General features: G+C 36.5%; 2 protein-coding genes and 1 pseudogene across 8 annotated transcripts in view; 2 read left to right on the top strand and 1 right to left on the bottom strand.

Moving 5' to 3' along the window:
• ACAT1 (acetyl-CoA acetyltransferase 1) overlaps positions 1-24,419 on the top strand; it is a 61,159-nt gene that overhangs the window by 30,815 nt on the left and 5,925 nt on the right. For 2 of the 3 annotated variants that reach the window (XR_014000054.1, XM_081154755.1), the window contains exons 11-12: positions 1,090-1,247; positions 1,647-1,763. Coding sequence is in view for 2 of the 3 variants with exons in the window: in XM_081154755.1 (XP_081010881.1) it covers positions 1,090-1,247; positions 1,647-1,763 (275 nt within the window). In the remaining variant the exon portion in view is untranslated. Of the gene's footprint in view, positions 1-1,089; positions 1,248-1,646; positions 1,909-24,419 lie in introns of those variants that run through there. The other variant, XM_081154756.1, reaches the window with a different exon arrangement.
• Positions 11,541-12,157, top strand: LOC308564872 (glycolipid transfer protein pseudogene; annotated as a pseudogene). The gene has a single exon. The product of its transcript is annotated as a glycolipid transfer protein pseudogene (transcript).
• Positions 19,186-24,419, bottom strand: part of NPAT (nuclear protein, coactivator of histone transcription) — a 57,021-nt gene continuing 51,787 nt past the window's right edge. For all 4 annotated transcript variants that reach the window (XM_081154751.1, XM_081154753.1, XM_081154752.1 and 1 more), the window contains 3 exons: positions 23,212-23,272; positions 21,974-23,105; positions 19,186-20,796 (listed from right to left, as the gene is read on the bottom strand). In XM_081154751.1, the coding sequence (XP_081010877.1) occupies positions 20,719-20,796; positions 21,974-23,105; positions 23,212-23,272 (1,271 nt within the window). In that variant the 3' untranslated portion in view covers positions 19,186-20,718. The remainder of the gene's footprint in view (positions 20,797-21,973; positions 23,106-23,211; positions 23,273-24,419) is intronic.

Here is a 24,419-nt window from a genome sequence, read left to right as displayed (position 1 = left end):
TATAAAGCCAATATTGACTGACATATACTGAGAGACCGACAATAATACAGTAAGAGTAGGGGACTTTAGCACTCCAGTGACATCAAAGGATAGGTCATCCAGACAGAAAATACAGAAATAGTTGCCTTAAATGACACATTAGAACAGAAGGGTTTAATAGATATTTTAAGGATATGTCACTCCAAAGCAGAATAATAGTTTTTCTCAAGTGAACATGGAACATTTTACAGGATATATACCACGTTAAGCTACAAAACAAGTGTCAATTTTTAAGATTGACGTATGAAGCATCATCTCTATTCACAATGGTATGAAATAAATTATAAGAAAATTGAAAAACACAAACACATGGAGGCTAAATAACATGCTACTCAATAATGAATGAGTGAATGAGTCAAGGAAGAAATCAAGATGCCTTGAGACAAATAAAAAGGAAAACACAATGACCTAAAATCTATGGGACACAACGAAAGCAGTTCTAAGAGGGAAATAGTAATACAGGCTTGTCTCAAGAATCAAGAAAATATAAGCCCTGGCCGGTGTGGCTCAGTTGGTTGAAACAACTTTGCATACACAGAAAAGTGGTGGGTTCGACGCTCAGTCAGGGCACATACCCAGGTTGCAGGTTCGATCCTCGGTTGGGTTCCATATGGAAGGCAACCGATCACTATTTCTCTCAGTCTTTCTTCCTCTCTCTAAAATTAATAAAGAACATAATATCCTCAGATGAGGTTAAAAAAAAAAAAAAATCAAACAATCTAACCTTATACCTAAAGGAACTAGAAAAAGAATAGCAGACAAAGCCCAACGTGAGTAGAAAGAATAAAAAAGACCACAGTAGAAAGAAATGAAATAGTCTAGAAAAACAATACAAAAGAACAATGAAACCAAGAACTGATTCTTTGAAAAGATAAAATTGATAAACCTTTAGCCAGACTCACCTTAAACCAACATAGTATTGTATCTCACATGTAATTGATAAATAAAATTATACATATGGGAAATATAAACCAAAATTGCAGAACTTCAAGAAAACAATGTTTTGACTGTAAATTACTTGACCATAATCTATATTTTAAAAAATTTTAGGTTCTTAAAGATGCAGGATTGAAAAAAGATGATGTTGCAATGTGGGAAGTAAATGAAGCCTTTAGTCTGGTTGTACTGGCAAACATTAAAATGCTGGAGATTGACCCTCAAAAAGTGAATATCAATGGAGGAGCTGTTTCTCTGGGACATCCAATTGGGTAGGTAAAATCATAAAGAAAAATCTCGAAGTAGATCACTGCCTTTGTATTTCTATCTATAAGTGCTTCATGACAATCCCCATTATTCTCTGTTAAACAGATATCCATCCCACCCTTCAGAAGGCAAACACCATTTGTGATAAGACTGAACACTGATCTGTAATGTTCGTTGCTTGAAAAGTAGTGTTTTATTTTAAAGTTTAAGATTAAAGTCTATGCTTGGGCTTTAAATAAAGTTGTAACCATTATTGAAACAAGTCTCCCAAGTTTAAGTAATGAAATTCAGCTACAATTAATGGATAATATACTTTTTAAGAAGTTAATTTGGAATAGAACCTTTTTTTATTACTCATAAATTCTATACTTCATTAAAGAACCAAAATGCTTTCTTAATCCTAGGATGTCTGGAGCCAGGATTGTCACTCATTTGGTTCATGCCTTGAAGCAAGGAGAATACGGTCTGGCCAGTATTTGCAATGGAGGAGGAGGTGCTTCTGCCATACTGATCCAGAAGCTGTAAGACAACCTCTGTAACCCTTGGGTCAGCTTATACTCCAACTGTTTCATTTTTTATTATTTTCTATTTTAACTTTTTCTAAATAAGATCAAATCACAAAACATTTTGAAATTACAAATAAAATTTTTTTCTGCTTTAAATTTTTTTAATCTTCAGAAGATTCACATTTTTATGTTATAAAGCTATATTCGAAATACCAGGGTGCAAACTTAGTGACCTATAAGCAGCTACAGGCTTCCATTTTAGAGAATAATTTGTTTCTGAGGACTGTTAAAGATCAAGTGAATGTCACCCATAGCTAACTTAGATTTAGTAACTCTTTAATGTGAGAGTGGATATACTGGGAAAACTGGCAGTGTCTCATACCATTAAGTAAGAAGCCACAATCAGTGGGTGCAGTGTTGCTAGCTAGAAAAGGAGAAACTTACGTGCTCAGGTCTGAGTGGGTATAATTTCTCATAAGCTCAGCATTCAGCATTTGGGGTGGGGTGACACACAAAGTACTGGAGTTTGAGTTCTTAATTACTGTAGCAGCACAAAAGAATGGGAAAGAAGGTAGAAACTGCTCAATGAATGGATTTATAAAAGAAAGAAATTGCCACTTTCAATATGCCACATTTTTTTTTTTTTTTTAAATTGATTTGAGAAAGGAGTGGGTGGGGAGGAGAGAGAGAAACACTGATCCGTTGCCTCCCATATGTGCCCCAACCAGGAATCGAACCCACCATCTTTTAGAGTGTGGGACAAAGCTCCAACCGAGCCACACTGGCTAGGGTACAATGCTTGTTCTTAAGCAGGATAAAATGCAGCACAAGTATCTCAAATTGTATTTCATCTGGGGGAACCCCCCCCCCCCCCACTGTAGACAGGGGCTATGCATACCAACCTCAGCTGTAGCTCTGGGAAGGGAAAACGCCTACTCAAGCTGAGACTGACAGTAGTGGGAGAGGGGTGGGACAGAAAAGGTCTTTTATACACATCTCTCTTGGTAAATAATTCACTATAGATCCTTATCTTTGAAGAAACAAAAAGACAATATATATGGAAAAAATAAAGTTTTGTTGACAAAGAACTTAAACATTTGTATAGTAATTGAAGCTAACTTTTGTGGCTCATTATGTGCTAAGTACTGTCCTAGAAACTTTATTTGTATCAACTCCTTTAATTCTCAGGAAAACTTAAAAGAGGGTAGGTACTATTACCTATTATCATTACTAGATAGATAAGGAAATTGAGGCATGGGATGCTAAATAAATCCCAAGGTCTCATACCAGGTAAGTAGCCGAGATGGGTTCAAATTCAAGCAGTCTCACTCCAGGGCCCATGTAACTCACTATGCTTATTAGCTTCTCAGGTACTCTCAATAAGTACCTGCCCTAACTGTAATAGGAGCTAGGAAAATACATGAAAAAAAAGGAAAGCCAAAATATACTCGAACACTTCACTGAAGATAAGCAGAATTAATACTGCATCCAAAAGTCAGTGATGTGAAAGTATCTGAAAACCTGTCTGACAATTCTGGGAAAAAATAAAGGGAGGAAATGGAAAAAGATATAGAATAAACAAGTAAATGGTATTTCTTAAGTAGAAATGAAGACAAACAGTATTCTGAAGCAATTACAATATAGTTTTAAAACTTTTTTTTTTTTTAGTATTAAGCAGGCACATGTTGAAGGTCTTGTTTCATTAGCAGAATTAACAGGGAATCATACCAAGACAATCTGGAGAAAACAGTAAAGAAAAATAATTCTTCAAACATCTAGGTAGGAAAATGTGTAGCCTCAGTCCCTATTTCTATCATAGTAAATGCCATAAAACAAGCGAACAACATCTGGGTAACATTTTTTTTTTTTTTAAATATATCTTTATTGATTTCAGAGAGAGGAATGGAGAGGGAGAGAGAGAGACAGAAACATCAATGATGAGTCATTGGTCAAACCCGCAACCCGGGCATGTGCCCTGACCGGGAATCGAACCCAGATCACCTGGATCCAAGGTCGACGCTCAACCGCTGAGCCATGCCCGGCTGGGCTGCGTAACATTTTTAATGGAATAAAGTAATAGAGACACTAGAAGGTGTCCAGGCACACAACAGCTTAGAAAATACAGCACTGTGATGTTTCCTCAAAGGAGGACAGGAAAAATAATCAAAATTAAGAAATCAGGAATGTGAAAGTTTAAAATGTTTTAAATGATTAAGGACTGGCTGGGGGTGAAGGTTGGTTACTGGTAAAATAGGGATAGGAATTTTAAAGTTGGCTGAAAAATAAGGGGTTGGGGGTGCTGATCCCCTGTGTAGTCAGAAGTCTGCATATAACTTGATTCCTGAAGAACTTAGTTGTCCCCCAGTATCTGTGAGGGAATGGTTCCAGGACCCCCTGTGGCTATAAAAAAGCAAGGATGTTCAAGTGCCGTATATAAAATGGCACAGATCAATGCATATAGTTAGCCTTCATATCCACAGACTCCCAGTAGAGATATTTATTGGAAAAAAGTCTGTGTAGAAGTGGACCCAGACAACTCAAACCCATGTTGTTCAAGGGTCAACTGTATATGCTAAATAAAGGCAAATGCCCATATAAATCAAAACAAATTCTAAATCTTAGTTACTATAGAATGTAGATCTGAAAAGCTCAATAAAGTAAAAAGAGAGGTTGACTTCTAAATTTATTAGAAGTCAACACAGAAAGTGTTAAAATAGGACAAAAACTATTTTGTATAAAGAAAAGATGATTCAAAGTAACCTTACTCCAAAACAGGTATAGGGGCATAGAAAGTGTTTTTATGGGGGATGACAAGAAAATTTAGCACACAATTAGGAGCTGTGATCCTTCCTGGAGAACAGGGATGCCAGCAGATGCCACCTCTGCCTTCTGACTTAAGCCCAATACAAGTCATCAACATCTCCCTAGAAGGAGCTTGTACATATGTCTGGCACCACAGCTTTTGCAGGTGCCACCCAAGGAACAGGCCCTTGGATCACCTGGCTTTGACAGCCAACAGGGCTTGTGATCATGGGTCCAACAAAAACTAAAGCAAAGAAGCAGGTATTAATGGGTTCATGACCACCCCGTCAATCTTCATGGATGGGCCCTAACAACATACATTCCCAGCTGCTGCCTGATAGCACAGTTTCCAATCAGTCTGCACCTACATGCTTGATGCCATCTTCTCCTTTAGGACAACGACAGGTTTTGGCACACCTTCGACTACTGGGAGCCACTAAAAACAAAGAAGGAAGCATGGACAGTTGAAACCGTTTAAGAGACAATGAGGAGCTCTGGCCAGGCTGTGTCCTACGCAAGATCACTCTGTTAAAGGCAGGGAGAGGTGGCTGTTTTACCTAATGCACAGAAACCAGAGAGTAAAGGAAAATGAAAAAATAGAGGAAACAAAAGAACAAAAAACACTCCAGAAACAGACCTTAATGAAAAAGAGCTAAGTGATTTACCTAACAAAAATTCCAACTGATGGTCAATAAAGATGCTCAACGAGGTTAAGAGAATAAATGCATAAAGAAAATGAGAATTTCAAGAGACAGAAAATATAAGTACCAAACAAATCTCAGAGTTGAAGAAAACAATAATTGCCCTGAAAAATTCAACAGAGTGGTTCAACATCAAAAGATGACTAAAAGGCTTATGTGACACCATCAGGTGAGCAAATAATGCATTCCTGGGGTCCCAGAAGGAGAAGAGAAAAATGGACAAAAATCTTATTCAAAGAAATCATGGTGGAAAATTTCTATAACCTGGGAAATGAAACAATAATCCACACAAGGAAGCCCAAAGATTTCAAAAAAGGGTGAATACAAAGAGCCCTTCATTGAGACATTATAATTAAATTGTCAAAATAAAAGACAAGGAAAGAATCTTAAAAATAGCAAGAGAAAATCTGTTATGTACAAGAGAACTACAATAAGATAAGGAGATTTTTCGGTGAAACTTTACAGGCCAGAAGGAAGTGTCATGATATATTTATTCAAAGTGCTGAAAGAAAAAATTTATTTCCAACCAAAAAAATTTTATTCAGCAAAGCTGTCATTCAGAATTGAAGGAAAGATAGTTTCCAGACAAGCAAGAGCTGAAGTTTCTCACTGGTATACCAGCCTTATAAGAAATGTTAAAGAGCCTTCTTCAACCTGAAGCAAAAGGACACTAATTAGAAATGAGAAAACATTTGAAAGTGTAAGTCTCATTGGAAGAAATAAATAGGTAAAATTCAGAATGTTCTAATGTAATTGTGGTGGGTAAATCATAACTCTAGGATGAAAGTTAAAAAAGTGTGAATTCAAAATTTATTGATACACAAGTTGAAAATGTAAATTGTGACATCAAAAACAAAATGTTGGGGAAGGAGAGTAAAAGTGTAGACCTTTAGTGTGCATTTCAAATTAAGTTACAGAGCTACAAAAAGACTTATAAGCATCAAGGTAAACACAAAGCAAAAACCTACAGTAGATGCACAAAAGATAAAGAAAATCTAAGCATAGAGCTACAAGTAAACATAAAATAGAGAACAATTAAAAGATGGCACTAGTAAGTCCATATCTATCAATAACTTTGAGTGTAAATGAATGAAATTCTCTAATCAAAGGACAGAGTTGCCAAATGTATAAGACAAGACCCAACTCTATGCTGCCCACAAGAGACTCACTTCAGCTTTAAGGACACATGCAGACTCAAAGTAAAGGAACAGAAAAAGATATTTCATGCATGGAACCAACAGAAAACACTTGGACAAAATAGACTTTAAGGCAAAGACTTCAATAAGATACAAAAAGGTCAGTGTATAATGATGAAAAGGCAAGCCCAACAAGAAGAAAACAATTATATATATTTATGCACTCAACACAGGAGCATTAAATATATAAAGCATATGATAACAGACCAGAAGGGAGGAATAAACAGCAATACAGTAATAGTAGGGGACTTCACTATCTCATTTTCAACAATGGTTAGGTCATCCGGATATATAATGCAGAAACACTGGACTTAACATGTCAGACAAGATAAACTTGGTTACAGAACACTTCATCCAACAGCAGCAGAACATACATTCTTTTCAAGCACACATACAAACATTCTCCGGGATAGAGCATATGCTAGGCCACAAAACAAGTTTTAAGTTTTAGGAGACTGAGATCATGAAGCATCTTTTCTGACCACAATGGTTAAAACTAGAAATCAATTACAAATGTGGAAAACTCACAAGTATATGTTTATTCAAATATATGCTATTGAACAACCAATAGGTCAAAAAAGAAAATTGAAAATCAAAATATATTTTAACACAAATGAAAACAACATAACCAAAACTTACAGGGAAGTCCATAATGATGAAAGATTACATAATAAGATGCAAGATCTCAGGGGTTTAAAGATGGTGGCAGAGTAGGTGGATCTTTCTTGCACCTCCTCCCAGAACAAACTGGAAATAAAACTAAATAGAGAAACATTCACCCTGAATTACCAACTGAAGACTAGCTGAAGATAGATTTTTCACAAGGAAGGGCAGAAACCACCTTGAGACTGGGGTCTTTTGTATGTTTTTGTTTTGTTTTGTTGTTTTGGTTTTGTTCTGTCAGCACCTGCACGAGAGCTCGCACAGTGTGGCTGGGTTTGAGCGTCACAGTTAGCTAGCCCAAAGGGAGGTCCCACCCATGAAAAGGACGACAAGCAAGACAGAGATACAGCAGGAGAGCCCAAATAACCCACACAGAGGATGTTCCTAGAGCATCTGGCTCAGGAGATCAAAAGGACTGCACCACCGGGTCCCACAGGAACTTACTACATACAGCCTCCCCATGAAGACTGGGAGGCATAGCAGTTCTATCTAATACATAGAAACAAACACAAAGGGACAGCAAAAATGGGGACACAAAGAAACAATCCAAAAACCAAAGAAAAGGAAACTCCCCCCAAAACAGCAAAATGAAATGGAAGCAATTTATCAGATACAGAGTTGAAAGTGTTTTAAGGATGCTCAAGGAACTTAGGGAGAATTGCAAGAAACTTAGTGGGAACTACAACTGCATGAAAATGAAATAGAAACCATAAACAAGAACCAAGGGGAAATGAATAATACCACATCTGACATCAAGAATACACTGGAAGGAATCCAAAGTAGACTGAATGAAGAAGGGGATAGAATGAGTGATTTGGAAGACAAGGCAGAAAAACACCCACTTAGAGCAGCAGCAAAAAGAAAAAAGAATTTAAAAGCAGGATAGTTTAAGGGAACTATGGGACAACATGAAATATAACAATATCTGAACCACAAAGGTTCCAGAAGAAGAAAGTGATCAAGAAATAGAGAACTCGTTTAAAGAAACAAATGACAGAAAACTTTCCTAACCTGCTGAAGAAAAAAGTCACAAAAGTTGAGGAGGCACAGAGAGTCCCAATGAAGATGAACCCAAAGAGAACCAATCCAAGACAAATCATATTAAAATGACAAATGTTAAAGACAAAGAATCTTAAAGGCAGCAAGGAGGAGACAGAAAGTTAACAAGGGAGTTCCAATCAGATTGTCAGCTGCTTTCTCAACAGAAACACGTCAGGTCAGAAGGGATTGGCATGAAGGACCTGAATCCAAGACCATTCTATCCAGCAAGGCTACCATTTACAATTGAAGGCAAAATAAAGAGTTTCCTAGACAAAAAAAAGATAAAGGAGTATATTACCACCAAACCAGCATTGCAAGCAATGTTAAAGGGACTGCTTTAAGGAAAAGGAATCAAGAGTGAGGAACACAGGTGTAAAGAAAAAGAAGGCAGTAAGAACCTATCAATAATAACCTTAATTGAAAATGGACTAAACGCTCCAATAAAAAAACCATAAGGTTGCTGAATGGGTGAGAAAACATGACCCATATATATGCTGTCAACAAGAGACCCACCTCAGAACAAAAGATTCACACAGGTTGAAAGTGAAGGGATGGAAGAAAATATTCCATGCAAATGGAAACGAGAAAAAAAAAAAGTGGGGGTAGCAGTACTTATATCTGACAAAATACACTTAAAAACAAAGGCCATAATAAGAGAAAAAGGTCACTATAATATTAAAGGGATTGATTCAACAAGAATATATAACCCTTGTAAACATACATGCACTCAACATAGGAACACCTAAATATATGAAAAAAACTCGTAGAAGATTTTAAGGTAGAGAACGATAGTCATAGTTGGGGAATTTAACAGCCCACTGACAGCATAGGATAGGTCATCCTCTTTTTTTTTTTTTAAATATATCTTTATTGATTTCAGAGAAAGGAAGGGAGAGGGAGAGAGAGAGAGAAACATCAGTGATGAGAGTCCTCAATGACTGGCTGCTTCCTGCATGCCCCCAACTGGGGATTGAGTCTGCAACCCTGCATGTGCCCTGACCGGGAATCGAACCATGACCTCCTGGATCCTAGGTCAATGCTCAACCACTGAGACACACCCAGCCGGGCAGGACAGATTTTTTTGACCAAAAAAATCAACAAGGAAACAGTGACCTTAAACAACACACTAGGTCAGATGTATTTGACACTGACAGAACATTTCATCCCAAAGCAGCAGAAGACAAGAATGACACATCCTCAAAGATAGACCACATGTTAGGACACAACATAAGTTTTAATAAATTCAAGAAGACTGAAATATCAAACATCTTCTTGAATCACAATGGCATGAAACCAGAAATCAACTACAATAAAAAAACTCAAATGGAGGTCAAATAGCATGTTATTAAACAATTAATAGATTACCAATGAGATCACGGAAGAAAGAAAAAACTTCCTGGAAACAAACTAAAATGAACACACAACAACCCCAAATCTACGGGACACAGTGAAAGCAGTCCTGAAAGGGAAGTTCATAGAATTACAGGCCTACCTCAAGAAACAAGAAAAAGCAAAAAAAAGACGTAATCCTACAAAGAGAATTAGAAAGAGAATAAGTAAAGCCCAGAGGAAGTAGATGGAAGGAAATAATAAGGATCAGAGCAAAAAGACATAGAGACTAAAATAACAATACAAAAGACCAATGAAACCAAGAACTGCTTCTTTGAAAACCAATATTGATAAACCTTTCTACAGACTTATCAAGAAACAAAGAGAGAGGACCCAAATAAATAAAATCAGAAATGAAAGGGCTAAGTAACAACTAGCATCACATAAATACAAAGGATTGTAAGAAAATAGTACGAACAAACAGGACAAACCACACAAACTGGACAAACTGTCAACAAATAGGACAAACTGCACAAAATGGAAAAATTCCTAGAAATATACAATATTCCAAAACTCAACCAGAAAGGATCAGAAAACCCAAATAGGCCGATAATAACTAATGAAACTGAGGCAGTAATAAAAAAACTACCAAGAAACAAAAGTCCTGGACTGGATGGCTTCACAGGTGAGTTTTACCAACAGCACATGTCACAGATCTAGAGCAAATAGGGAACCACAAAAGACCCTGAATAGCTGCAGGAATGTTGAGAAAGAATAACAAAGTTGGAGGGATCACAATACAGAATATTAAGTTATGCTACAAAGGTATTGTAATCAAAAGAGGCTGATACTGCTCTGGCCAGGATACTCAGTGGTTAGAGTGTCGGCCTGTGCACTGAAGTGTCTTTGGTTCAGTTCCCGGTCAAGGGCACAATATTTGGGTTGCAGACTCGATCCCCAGGTCCCCCGGTAGGAACACCTTTGTGAGGCAACCAATCGATGTCTCTCTTTCACATTGATGTCTCTGTTTCTTTCCCCCTCTCTCCCTTCCAATCTCTCTAAAAATCCTCAGCTGAGAATGAAACAAATAGACAAAACAGCCTGGTGGTACAGGCACAAGAACAAGCATATAGACCAACGGAACAGAACACAGACCCCAGAAATCAACCCAAGTCAATATGGTCAATCAGTATTTGACAGAGAAAAGCAGCAGCATTACAACTGATACCACAGAAATGCAAAGGATTCTGAGACTACTATGAACAATTATATACCAACAATTAGAAAACCTAGAGGAAATGGATAACTTCATACAAACATAAACCTACCCAGGCTGAATCATTAAACAAATAGAAAATCTGGTGAGACAAATTTATTAAGGAGATTGAATCAGTAATCGAAAACCTCCCAGTAAAGAAAAATCCAGGCCCAGGTGGCTTCTTTGGTGAATTCTACCAAGCACTTAAAGAAAAATTGATACCAATCCTTCTCAAACTCTTCCCAAAAAAGGGGAGGAGGGCACACTTCCAAACTCATTTTATAAGGACATTTTACTGCTGATACCAAAACCAGACAAGGACACTACAAGAAAATTACAGGCCAATAGCCTGGTTGAAGATAGGTGCAAAATTCATGAACATAGGCCCTGGCGAGTGTGGCTCAGCTGGTTTGGAGCACTGTCCTACACACTGAAAGGTTGTGGGTTTGATTCAGGTAAGGGCACACCCAGGCTGGGGGTTTGATTCCTGGTTGGGGTGCATACTAGAAGCAACCAATAGACGTTTCTCTCTGGTTCACTTTGATGTTTCTCTTTTTCTCTCCCCCTCTCTTCCTGTCTTTCTAAAATCAGTAAAAACATGTCCTGGGGTGAGGATTGAAAAAAAATCATGAACATACTAGCAAAGCAAATTCTACAGCACATTAAAAAGGATCATACAACATGATCAAGAAGGCTTTATTCCAGGGATGCCAAAACTGGGTATAGAAATATACCTCAACATAATAAAGGCAGTATGTGACAAGCCCACAGCTAACATTATACTCACTGGTTAAAAGCTGAAATGTTTTCCTCTGAGTTGAAGCTGCTACCCACGGATAAGCATATCAAGACCCGGCCCTTCCTTGAGGCAGTGTCCCACCTGCTGCCCTTCTTCGATTGCCCTGGGTCCCCAGTGTTTACACCCATAAAGGCACTAACCCAGCCAATTTCCAGACCCTGCAGAACATCCTGGAGGTGAAAAAGGAAATGTATGGAGCACAGTGGCCCAAAGTGGGGGCCACGTTGGCACTGATGTGGCTGAAAAGAGGCCTGTTTCATCCAGGTCTTCCTTCAGGGAATCTATGATGGGAAGTGGGATGAGAACCGCCCCAAACTCATCTGCATCAATGCCACCAAAGCCTATGAGATGTCCCTCAAGAAGTACCACAGCTGGATTGGCCAGAAGATCTTCCAGGCAGCATTGTATGCGGCACCATGTAAGCACAACTTCACAAAAGTGCTCTCCAACGTCATAAATGTGACAGAGGAGGAGTGCCTGGAGAAGAAGGTTCACTCCTTCTTGGTCAAGTACATGGTCACCACTTACAATTGCAGCAAAAAGAAAATAACTAGGAAAAAATTTAATTAGGGAGGAGAAAAATATATATACTGAAAACTATAAGACACTGATGAAAGAGACTGAAGACATAAATATGTGGAAAGATATTCTGTGCTCATGGGCTGGAAGAATATTGTTAAAATGTCCAAACTACCCAAAGCCATGTACAGATTCAATGCTATGCTGATCAAAATTCCAATGGCATTCTCCACAGAAACAGAATAAACTATCCTAAAATTTGTATGGAACCACAAAAGACCCTGAGTAGCCAAAGCAATTTTGAGAAAGAACAACAAAGATGAAGGAATCACACTTCCTGATTTCAAACTATATTACAGAGCTATAGTTATTAAAATAATATTATAAAACAGACACATAGATCAATGGAATACAATAGAGAGCCCAGAAATAAACCTATGTATAAATGGTAAATTAATTTATGACATAGGAGCCAAATTATACAATAAGGAGAGGACGATCTCTTTAATAAATGCTGCTGTGAAAACTGGGCAGCCACATGCAAATAAATGAAACCACTAGACCATTATGTTACACCATACACAAAAATCAACTCAAACTAGAATAAAGACAAAAATTTAAGACCTGAAAATTTAACATTCCTAGAAGAATACATAGAGGGTAAGCTCTTGTGACATGATTTGTGACATGATTTGATCTTGAGGAAATTAAGCTACATGGAATAGGCATGCAGAGAAAGACAAATACCTACATGGTATCACTTATATTTGGAATCTAAAAAAAGTCAAACTCATGGAAACAGAGTAAAAAAGTGGTTGCTATGTTGTGGGGTGAAGGAAATAGGGAGAGGTTGGTAAAAAGGTATAAAATATCAGCTGTAAGATGAATAAAGTCTGACATCTAGTGTATAACATGGTGGCTATAGTTCAGAATGTTGTATTATATCATTGAAATTGCTACCAGAGTAGAGGTCAAATTTCACACACACACACACACACACACACACACACACACGGAGATGGATGTGTTAATTAACTAAATGGGAAGAATCCTTTCACAATGTTCACATATATCAAATCATCATGATGTATACTTTAAATATCTTACAATTTTGTCAACTTTATCTCAATAAAGCTGAAAAAAGAATGATGTTATAAAAGTTACAGGCTGTACTCTGAGCAGTAATGGCGAAACAATTGGGGTAAAAACTATAGCCAAGATAATTATGGGAACGTAAACATTTATGACAAAAGTGTGAGAAGCAAAGTTAGATAGGATTTGACAGTTTGAGATGCAACAGAAAACAAACCTTGTACCTTTGTAAACAAAATACCTATTTTTAAGGACCCACCTGTGTAACTTATCGAAATTTTAACTTATCATTTGACCCAAATAAAAACAAACACATTCCTGGCCGGTGTGGCTCTGTTATTTGGAGCATCAACTCAAACACCAAAAGGCTGTGGGTTCTATTCCAAGTCTGGGTGCATATGGGAGGCAACTGATCAACCAACCTCCCTCCGTCCCTCCGTCCCTCCCTCTCAAAATCAACGAACATGTCCTTGGGTGAGGATTAAACAACCAACCAACCAAATACATGTGTAAGAAAAATGCACGCTCCCTTATTCTAATTAAGTCGACATAAAAAATAACTAAACAAAAACAAAGTACTTACCCTATCTTTCAAATTTTGATGTCTAAAGCTGAAATAGAACTAAATTCACTGCCTTAATTAAATGTTTACATGGTTTAAAAGGAAAAAAATCAGATAACTCTTCATTCAATTTAAGAAGTTAAACATAAAAAAAGAACTCTGAAAATAGAAAACAGAAATTAGCGAATTAGAAAACTATACAATTGTCAAATAGAAGAGGTGATTTTTGTCAGGAAAAAAAGCAGTCACCTCTAGTAAATATTAGAGGAAAAATATTTAATTCAGAAAAAGCTCAAAGTATGACTAGACCAATCAGCCTGGAAGAAATTTGGGGTAAAAAACAAATTTTCTCCTGCCAAAGCTTCCAGGCCTACAGGACTTACTGGTGATTTAGTTATAAGGAACAGTTATTTCCCATTCTAAATAAACTGTTGCAGGAAACAGAAATCAAAAACAGCATAAGCTAGGATAGAAGCTAGTTGTTAGAGTGCTTATTATGCTCCAGACATTGACCTAAACACTTTACATGTATTGCCTTACTTAAATATTGCACTAATATTAAAATGGGTACTATTTATTATTCCAATATTCAGATAAACTAGAAAGATGGAAATTTTCAAATTCATTTTAAAAACTAGCATAAGCTTGAAACCAACCTCATTAGAAGTACACATTTAAACAAAATGTTGACAAATCAAATTTAGTTATATTTGAGGAATCATTAAAATCATAAAGTATAAAATACTAGGATAAATATAAAACCAAATTCATGGGTTTAGTAAAAACACTGTAACTGATGTTAGGACAGCATCTAATTTAAGTTGAACAGATATTCCTAATGTAAATCCTTAAAATATTATAAATAAGAGCCAATATTATACTTAACATTTCCATTAAAATAATAATATGAAAACCTACTTTATTACTAGTTGTACTGGAAATGCTAATCAGTGTAGTAAGAAGAAATAAATTTGGAAAATAATTATTTAAAGGTGATACATCCTTAGTAAGTAAAAACTAACCATGAAGAAAGCTATTAGCTCTAATAGTTTCTTAGTAAGGGGCCCAAATATAAAATAAAACATAAAATAAATAGATTTCCTATAGCAATTAACATGACATGTTACTGGCATATCTTTAAAAAAATAGACTAATGGAGTAGACTAGAGTTCAGAAGCAAACACACACACTTTAATTTTAATATAATAATTAGCCAACTCATATAACTCAAGACCAAGAGAACAATCCAATTAAAAAATGGGCAAAAGACCTGAATAGACACTTCTCCAAAGAGGACATATGGATGGCCAACACACAGATGCTCAACACCACTAACCATCAGAAAAAAACCAAAACCACAATGAGATATCACCCCATACATGTCAGAATGGCTATCATCAATAAATCAACAACTAGTGTTGGTGAGGATGTGGAGAAAAGGAAACCCTCATGCACTGTTGATGGGAATGAAGGTTGGTGCAGCCGCTGTGGGTAACAGTATGGAATTTCCTCAAAAAATAAAAACTGTGCCCAGCCATCATGGCTCAGCGGTTGAGCGTCGACCTATGATCCAGGAGATTAAGGTTCGAGTCCCAGTCAGGGCACATGCCCAGGTTGCGGGGCACATGCCCAGGTTGCGGGCTAGATCCCCAGTCAGGGGTGTGCAGGAGACAGCCGATCTATGACTCTCTCATCATTGATGTTTCTCTCTCTCTCTCCCCACCTCTCCCTTCCTCTTTCTGAAAGCAATTAAAAAAAAAAAGTAACTGCTTTATGACTCAGCAATTCTACTTCTGGGAATATATCCAAAGAAACCCAAAATACTGATTTGAAAGAATACACGCACCCTTATGTTCTCATTGCAGCATTATTTACAAAGGCCAATATTTGGAAGTAGCCCACGTGCCCATCAGTAGATGAGTGGATAAAAAAGCTGTAGTACAATTACACAATGGCCTATTACTCAGCTGTAAAAAGGAAAAATCTTACCTTCTGCAGCAGCATGAATGGATCCTGGAGAGTCTTATGCTAAGTGAAATAAGCCAGTCAGAATCTAATGAACAAAATACACTAACAAAACAGAAACGGACTCATAGATACAGATAAGACTGATAACTGTCAGAGGAGAGGGAGGTGGGGGTGGGGGTGAGTGGAAAAAGGTGAAGAGATATTAAGTTAAAAAACACACACACACCACATAGAACAACAGTATGATGATTACAGGGGACAGGGGGGATATTTGGTGGCAGAAAGAGACTTGACTTTGGGTGGTGAGCGCAGAATGCAGTATGCAGATGATGTGTTGTAGACTTGAAACCTGTATGGTTTTATTAACCAATGTCAGTCCAATATAAACTGGAACTCCCCTTACCCTGTTGATAGTATGATTTGGCACAGCCACTCTGGAAAACTGAAAAATCTGAATAAGGCTGGATATATACAACCCTAGGATCCAGCAGCTCCTCTCTTAAGTACATATCCAACTGAAAAGTGTAATACTTTCACCAAAAAATATGTACACAAATATTCAGAGAGGTTCTATTCATAATAGCCCCAAAGTGGAAATAACATAAATATTCAACTATAAAATGGATTAAGCGCCCTGCCGGGCGTGGCTCAGCAGTTGGGCATCGACCTAGGATCCAGGAGATCGGGGTTTGATTCCCGGTCCAGGGCACATGCCCGGGTTGCGGGCTCGATCCCCAGCTGGGGGTGTGCAGGAGGCAGCCGATCAATGACTCTCTCTCACCATTGATGTTTCTCTCTCTCCTTCTCCCTTCCTCTCTCTGAAATCAATAAAGATATATTTTAAAAAAATGGATTAAGCATGGTATAAGATAATGTGGATAAAGAGTGAAAAAGTACACAGCACTTAGGCTAAGATTGAATTATATACAACAGCACTTAGGCTAAGATTGAATTATATACATGAGTAGATATTACAATGTTGAGCAAAAGTAGTTATGGAAGACTGACTATATAATGCAGAAATCCATTATACAAGGTTAAAAAAAAGTTGAAACTATGGCTCTTAGAAGTCAGCATAACAATTACCCTTGAGGCTAGCAGTTACAAGGTAGTATGAGGGGATTCCATAGTGTTTAAATGGATGTATATACTTTTAGAAAATTCATTGAACTGTTTGAACTTAATTGTTTCTGCACTCGTTCTATGCTATGCTTCCATAAAAATTTTACATTAAAAAAGCAACAACCAGTTTAAACAATGTAATGAAGAATTCCCTAAAAATAGCAACAAATAAAAGACCCAGTTTAGCAAGGCATTTATGAGGATAGGGATAACTACACAACTATTATACATACCATATTACCATTTTCTTTTAGCTCCCGGTAACTTATAGGGTTAATGTACTTCGAATGAATATTCCAACAGAATTTAAACTTGAAATAATACAAGTGATTCTGAAGTTAATCAGGAAGCATAAACGGGGCAAGTACTTAAAAAAATAAGAAGTCATAATGAACACAAAGCTGTAATGATTTAATCAGTGCCACAAAATACCCTATACAACATAGTATATAGTGTATTCATATAAATTTAATACAGGTCCAAAATTTGATTTTGTACCATTATGGTTAGATGGGTTTCGTAATTCAGATACTTAGGATTTAAAAAAAGTAACACCATGTCTATACCATATACTCCCACTTGAATCTAAAATAGCACACTGATTAAGCACATTACTACTTTTCCAGCAAAATATGAATGGTTATACCATATGAGATAAGCACTCATAAAGTCTCATGTGAAATCTGGTCAGGTTTTGCCACGAAATGGGTTTTGATGCTAAATTTAGGGGGAAAATATTGGTTAGACCTTTGGATTTTAGAATTGTGAAGAAAAGATTATGCATCAGTATAAAATGAGAGGCATTGTAAGTAAATGTGTGGGGGAAGAGAAAATTTATTTTAACCAATTATATGGAGTTAAGTGGTTAAATATTTAGAAAAAAATGTACGTTCTTACTTCATACCAGGTACCAAAACAAATTATATATGGATTATGAGCTAACTAATAATTTTAACAAATCAATAAATAACAGCCTAGAGCCCGACCAGTGTGGCTCAGTGGTTGAGCATCAACCAATGCACCAAGAGGTTGCTGATTTGATTCTCGGTCAGGGCACATACCTTGTCTTCGGGCTCAATCCCCCGTGGGGACCCTGCAGCCAACTGATGTTTCTCTCTCTCCCCCCTTCCTCTCTCTCTAAAAATCAATAAAAACATATTTGAAAAAGAAAAGAAGTAACAACCTAGAAACCAGTGATGATATAGCTGAATATATTTCTGGTAAGGGATAAGCATGCTGTGGAAGAAATGACAATTTGCTGGCAGGAATGTAAATTAATTTTCTGGGAGAGTTTGGCAAAATGTATTGAGATCCTATAAAGTGCACTCATTTTTTATTTGGTAATTCCACTGTCTAAAATGTCTCCTACGGAAACAACTGATAGCCTAAACAAATATTTATTTACAAATATGTTCACTTTTTAATAGATAATAGCTGAAAGCTGGAAAATGCTTCATATTACTTGAGGTAAAAAAAAGCATTAGCAAGTTATATTTATGGTTTAAGTTCAACTATGTAGAAGAAATAATTTAGGAAAAAAGACTAGTAAAGTATGTCAAAATGTTAACCAACATTTATAAAAAGGAAGTCTATTCAAAGAGGAAGCATAATAATAAAGTAAAAACTTGATATATAATTTCAAGAAGTTGGGCCTGAGGCTGAAAGATGGCAGCTTGAGAAATGTATCAATGAAGAATATACAGTAAGGTGCCCTTGAAATTACTCCTCTCAAAGCTTAAATATAGGTTTCCCTAATAGTCCTAACTAGCCTTTGGTTGAATGCTAATGGATGCTTTTCTCATGTACAATTTCAATATACTCAAGGGTTCTAACAATATCCAGGGCTACAATAATCAAATATGTTAATTGTAAGACTTTTCAGATTTGGCATACACTGATATCAACCACTAAGTAATGTCCAAAATTAAGAGTGTATCCTTACATGTAGTTGTAAAAGTAGCTACAAGTTTTTTATTGTGTATTTTAACCCTAAAATGCCATCACTGGGCATCTGACTGTTAAAACAGGTTACCAGGTACAATACTACAATTTAGTCCAGCATGCTTGGACTTTTAAGGTAACATGGGGATTATGGTTTTGCTCTTTGAATAAATGAAAGCTCCAAGTACAAGCTGTCTTTGGACAAATCTAGTGGTTGCTGGCTAGTGAACTAAGAATCTTGAAGAAAGTGAACTTATTTTATTTGTATATGAATTCTTAGTATTTAGAACATATAAACACATATTAACTGAATGAAAAGAAAATTTGTAACTTCCAGCATTATCTGAACTTCTGAAAAAGCATGCAAAAATTAACTTGCAAAGGAATTATATCAAGGCATCTTAATGAGAATGACTGCCAATATGAAGGAATTCAAACTTTAAGTTAATGAAAATATTTATTCAAACCTAACTGTATTACAGTACCAAGCTGAGTTAAACAAACAACTGTATGATATTTAGTTCCTTAGGAATAGGCTACTGCCACATCATAAAAATTTTTTACAACACAGATTTCTGCAGTAAGGTTCAGCAATTAAGATGTGATTTTCACACGGGGAAATGTTGTTTTGAGTAGGATAGATTTAGTTTTTTAAAGGCCCAGTACAAAAAAAAAAAAAGATTGAGGAAAATGACGCTTTAACAGTACATACACCTGTAGGAAAAAAGCTTAATGCACTGATATTTAAACAAACAGAAAGCACTTAAGAGAACATACTTAAATATCTAGGCACAATTGGTCAGGTTCTAATTATAATTTCTGTTCTCATTTAAAGGTTTAAATCAACTCACCAACTTGACTGGCGTATGTAAGTCTAATACAGAGAAGGCACCTCTCATTCTCCTTTTTGAGAGTTAACTCGTCAAACATTTTAAGGAGCACAGAGACAATGCACTATATCTAAGTACAGATATAGTTATTTAACAGCCCATTTTAGGAGAAACTACATTAAAATATAAAACTATGATTTCTCTTCTTACATCATATGATGGACATGGCTTTCTAAAAGGACACCAGGAGATGATCCTTCACATAAGCTTTAAAATAGAATACAAGATTTAAATTAAGTGTGCACTGGTCACTACTATGTAAGGAGTTCTAAGAATTAGTGCAATTCTTTAAATCCCCAGTACTTAGGGGAAAAGTATATACATCCCAAGAAATCTCAACTAGTACATAACCAAGCTTTTTATGGCTCAATAGTTTAAACACTTAAAAGTTCTGTAAAACATCTTGAAAGTTATAAACAAAAGATTAGAACACTCAAGTGGTTTACAAAATTCTCTCTTTAAAACAAAGAGACCAGAATGACCAGAAGAAGTATAAATTTCAGGAATATAATCTTTACTGCAATTATAAGAAGGGGTGGTAAAGTATTCACTGTAGAAAAAAACCCAAATTGTTATTTTCTGATTGCTTTACTACCATTTGAGGTAGTTATCATTTTAGTGGCTATGTCTTTAAATGTCTTGTTGGACAGTTACTGAAGGCAATTTATAAGGAAAAACATTATTTTCCCCCCAACAGTGAGAAACTATTCCAGATAAATAAGCCTCAGAATTAGGGATCATAAGAAGTCAAAAAACACAGTGTAAGAGCATTGGGTTGATTTAACCTCTATTTCAACAATATTTACACAATATTTACAATATGCAATTGTCAAAGCTATACAGATTTGCAGAATGGCTTTACTTACATTTCTGCAAATTTTTTTTCCAAAATAAAAATATAACAGGAAAATCTATTTACAAACTAGGAAGCTGCTTCAGAAACAGCATGATTTAGATATAAAGTGAAATTTCAGTATGAGGAAAGTGCAGGTCATGCTTTTAGATTTTGCCAGTATCTCATTCCCCACACTCATAGTTTAAGGGATACGAGTTTTAAACAGCTACTGTTCTTATGTGTTCAGAATGTTTACTCATCATAATGCAAGGATAACAAAAATTTGTCCACATCCATTCCAGCTGGAAATGAACTGGGCAGCTTCTTTTTCTGTTAAAAAAAAAAAAAAAAAAAGTAAAAATAAAAAAGAAAGAAAAAAATAAACCTAAGTTAACATTGAACTCAAACAAGGCCAAAAACACTTTCTTAAATCACTGAGAACCTTTTATCGGGTTCTTCCATACACTAAAATTGTTGACAAATTTTTCCAGTTCATTAGAATTTTAGTTTTACAGAGAAGTAGAGATAAATATAATTAAATTCAACATTAATAAAATATACTTCTGATGGTTCTTCCAACATTAGTTTAGGGCAAAAGACATTACACAAATCCAGAGTATATGAATGTTGAATGAAACAAGAAAGAACATGCTTTCTATAAGGTGCTCATTATTGCCAAACAACAAGCCTTAGAAAGCTTTACTAAGATTTTAAGAGCAACAGGTACTTTTTAAGTTCCAAACATTTCACATACACCAGGCACTTTATAAACACTACATTTAGTCCTCACAGACATCAGGTAAGATGTGTGGTAACCTTCTGCTAAATGATGCAGCTGAGACTCACAGAGGCTATGGGCTTAGTCATAGTCACAGAAGCAACGAGCAGGAGGTGCAGGATTCAAACCCAGGCTAGCATGGCAGGAAAGCCAGGACTCTTTCCCTGATGTCACATTTTAAACACCGTTCTTTCTACTCAATCCACTTACTAAATGGCTAAGCAGATTAGAAAAAAATGTGTTTCATTCATCAATGCTATCCCTGCATTGCCTTTCTACAGATAAGAATGGTCAAGGAAAAAACAGGTAAATTCAGTTTTTACACTGCTCTACACATTAACGTCTATAGGAGCCCATGAAAGACATGTGAAAAAAACCAAGACGTAGTTGTTAAAGTAGTTTTTTTACTTGGTAATTCCACACACAATAGTGCCTTCCCAATTTTTCATACCTTATGTCACCCAAATTTGGATTCTACCATGACAGAAACAAAAACCTCCTTTTCCCGAGGTGTTTATAATGCCTTAGCAACTGTTTTCACCTCGACAACCTCTGAGTACACACTGCTGAGACACACTGCTCTACAATGTTTATTGTCAATCAAAACTCAGTGCTGTTTTAACCAGAATGTTCAGTCAGGTAGCTATGGCAAGAAATGCGGAGCTCTCTAATCTGAGCACCGAAGGGAAGGCAAAGGTAAGATTCTGAAATTAAGACTTTCAAACTTGCCTTAATTCTCTTCTTTTTCATTGGTATTGATGAATTTGAGAGATTTTTATTAGAAGTACGGGAGTTCCGCTCACGCTCATCTAATTCTTCAATTTTCCGCTTTTTTGTGGTGCTCCTTGAAGACACTCTAAACTGCTGTGTGTTGTCCTTCAGAGGCGTCGCTGACGCAGTCCTAGAGATGGCGGCTCTGGAGAGAATCATCAACGTGTGGGCAGCCATGTTCACACTATTTTCACTCCCTGCTTCACTGGCAGGGCTGCAGGCAGGCAAGTCTGGGGTGACAGGAGGGACCATCACTTTGGGTGTGCCGTCTTCAATGAGACGCCTACTAGAGGGGACCTTGATACCATCTGTAGGTTCTTCTTTATGTTTTTCCCCTGCCCCTGAGCCAGGTGTCCGGGGTACAGATAAATGAGTATTGTCCGAGAGCTTATTTACTGGGCTATGTCGCTGAACATCTTGTAACATTTCTGTGGTATGTTTGCTTAGTGGGTTAATCAAAGAACTGGCAGATTTCGTTTGTTCCTGTTTTAGATCCTTCACAGCTGCAGCTACTGAAATGAAATTTTTACTGTTTGAGGATGTGCCTTGTTTTTTGGTTAGTTCTTGCAGTGAAGCTATAGTTTTCTCATTCCTTAAACCCCCATTTTGCTGCCCATTTTTCTGCCTTTCCACATCACTGCACAGTTCATTCTCCTTATTAGCTGTTGCTTTATGGAAAGATTCAAGTCCAATTTCTGTTGGTGAAACTCTCTTTTCTGACTGAGCTTCTTTTATGATGGTATGTCGGCTAAGGGCAGTTTCTGACTTAGATGAAATCTTAGGCATAGGAGGTTTCTCCCTTTCTCTTTTGAGACCACTATTAGAAGAGGGTTTTAAGGTAGAGGACATCATGGGTGAGTCAAGATTAGGAAGTGAAATGTCACTCCTTTCTTTGCTTTGGGACACTGTCTTATGGTTTGTTCCCTGTGTATCTGCCCCAGGAGAAGCAGTGCTATCAAAACACAGCACACGTCTGTGGCTTTCCAATGGTTTGCTAGTTGGAATTATATTCTCTACTGAGAAGGGAACTGTGATTTCTTCCAGTTTTTTCCCATGATCTACTGCCATATTCTTGTCAGGAATTTCAATTCTTAAAAAAAGAAAAAAAAAGTTACTTTTAGCAACATTAGGAATCCGTTTTATTTTAAATCTGTGCATTCAAATAATCTGATAGAAACGACTTTCATGATGCTCACCTTTGTGCATGACATCCAACTAAATGACTCGATGAATCCACCAGATTATTTACCTGCTTTCCTGGAATTATACATTAATTAATTAGAAAAGAAAAACATTCCTGAGAAAGAGTATATTCCTCTGAGAGGAAATGGAACAGACCACACCACATGAGAAAAAATTTTAAGTGATAGCCAATGAACAAATGAAATGCTTTCACATATTACATTTAAATGCAGCTTTCTAATATAAACAAGATAGTCACTTATCCATTTTACAGAGGAAATACAGAAATGCCTTGCTTCAACTTCAGGCAAATATTATGAATCCCATATTTGGATTTATGTATTACAATGCTCAATAGAGCACTTAAGAGTACTACTTAGATCCAGAAAGATGCTTAAAGCAGTACGTTATGCTTATTTAAAAAATTTGCCCATATAACTGTCATATTTGTAAGCCTGTCACTTAGGGCACATGCTCTGGAGTTTTAATAACCATATTTTGATATCATGGAGCTTATGAGAGAGCAGAAAGACATGAAGCTAGAAGAAAAAGCAAAGATGAGATCGTGAAGGACCTTATGTATTATGCAAAATGTTTCACAGAGAATCCTTACAAGTTTTAAATAGGAAACATGCAGGAATAGATTTATGTTTTAGAGTCACTCTGGCAGTAGTACAGAAAATGAACCAAAGAAGAAAGAAAACTAAAAACAGGAATTCCAGATAAATACAATTAGATGGCTCTAAATATTCCAGGTAAGAGACAATGAGGATCGTAGAGACAGTAAAGGGCATTCACATAGACATGAAGGGTAAAGGAGGAATCAATGACATTAACCAAGGGGGGAAAAAGTAGGCAGAGGAGGTCTTTGAGGAAGAAGAGGTAGACTTAGATATGTAGAGTTTGAAGGTCTCGAGCTATAGAAAGTTAGAAAAGGAGGAGTGTAGTATAGTGGTGGTTCCAGAAGCCATCAACAGTTGGAGGGAAGTAAAGAAAGAATGGAAAATGTCCAATGTATACGGCAATATTAGGTCACTAGTGACCTCATTTTAAACAGTTTTAATAGAAACATGAGAAAAGACAATAATATAAAGAACTGAGAGATAAGAAGGATTGGGGATAAATGGTTGGCAGGTCAGACAAATCTAAGGAACTCTACAGGCAGAGAGGGAAGAAGCCAAAAAAAAAAAAAAAGTTGACAAGATATAGAAGATACAATCTA

This window comes from Miniopterus schreibersii (assembly GCF_964146895.1).
Source record: "Miniopterus schreibersii genome assembly, chromosome: 12".
NCBI classification, from domain to species: Eukaryota; Metazoa; Chordata; class Mammalia; order Chiroptera; family Miniopteridae; genus Miniopterus; species Miniopterus schreibersii.
This window is presented reverse-complemented; position numbering and strand designations above follow the sequence as displayed.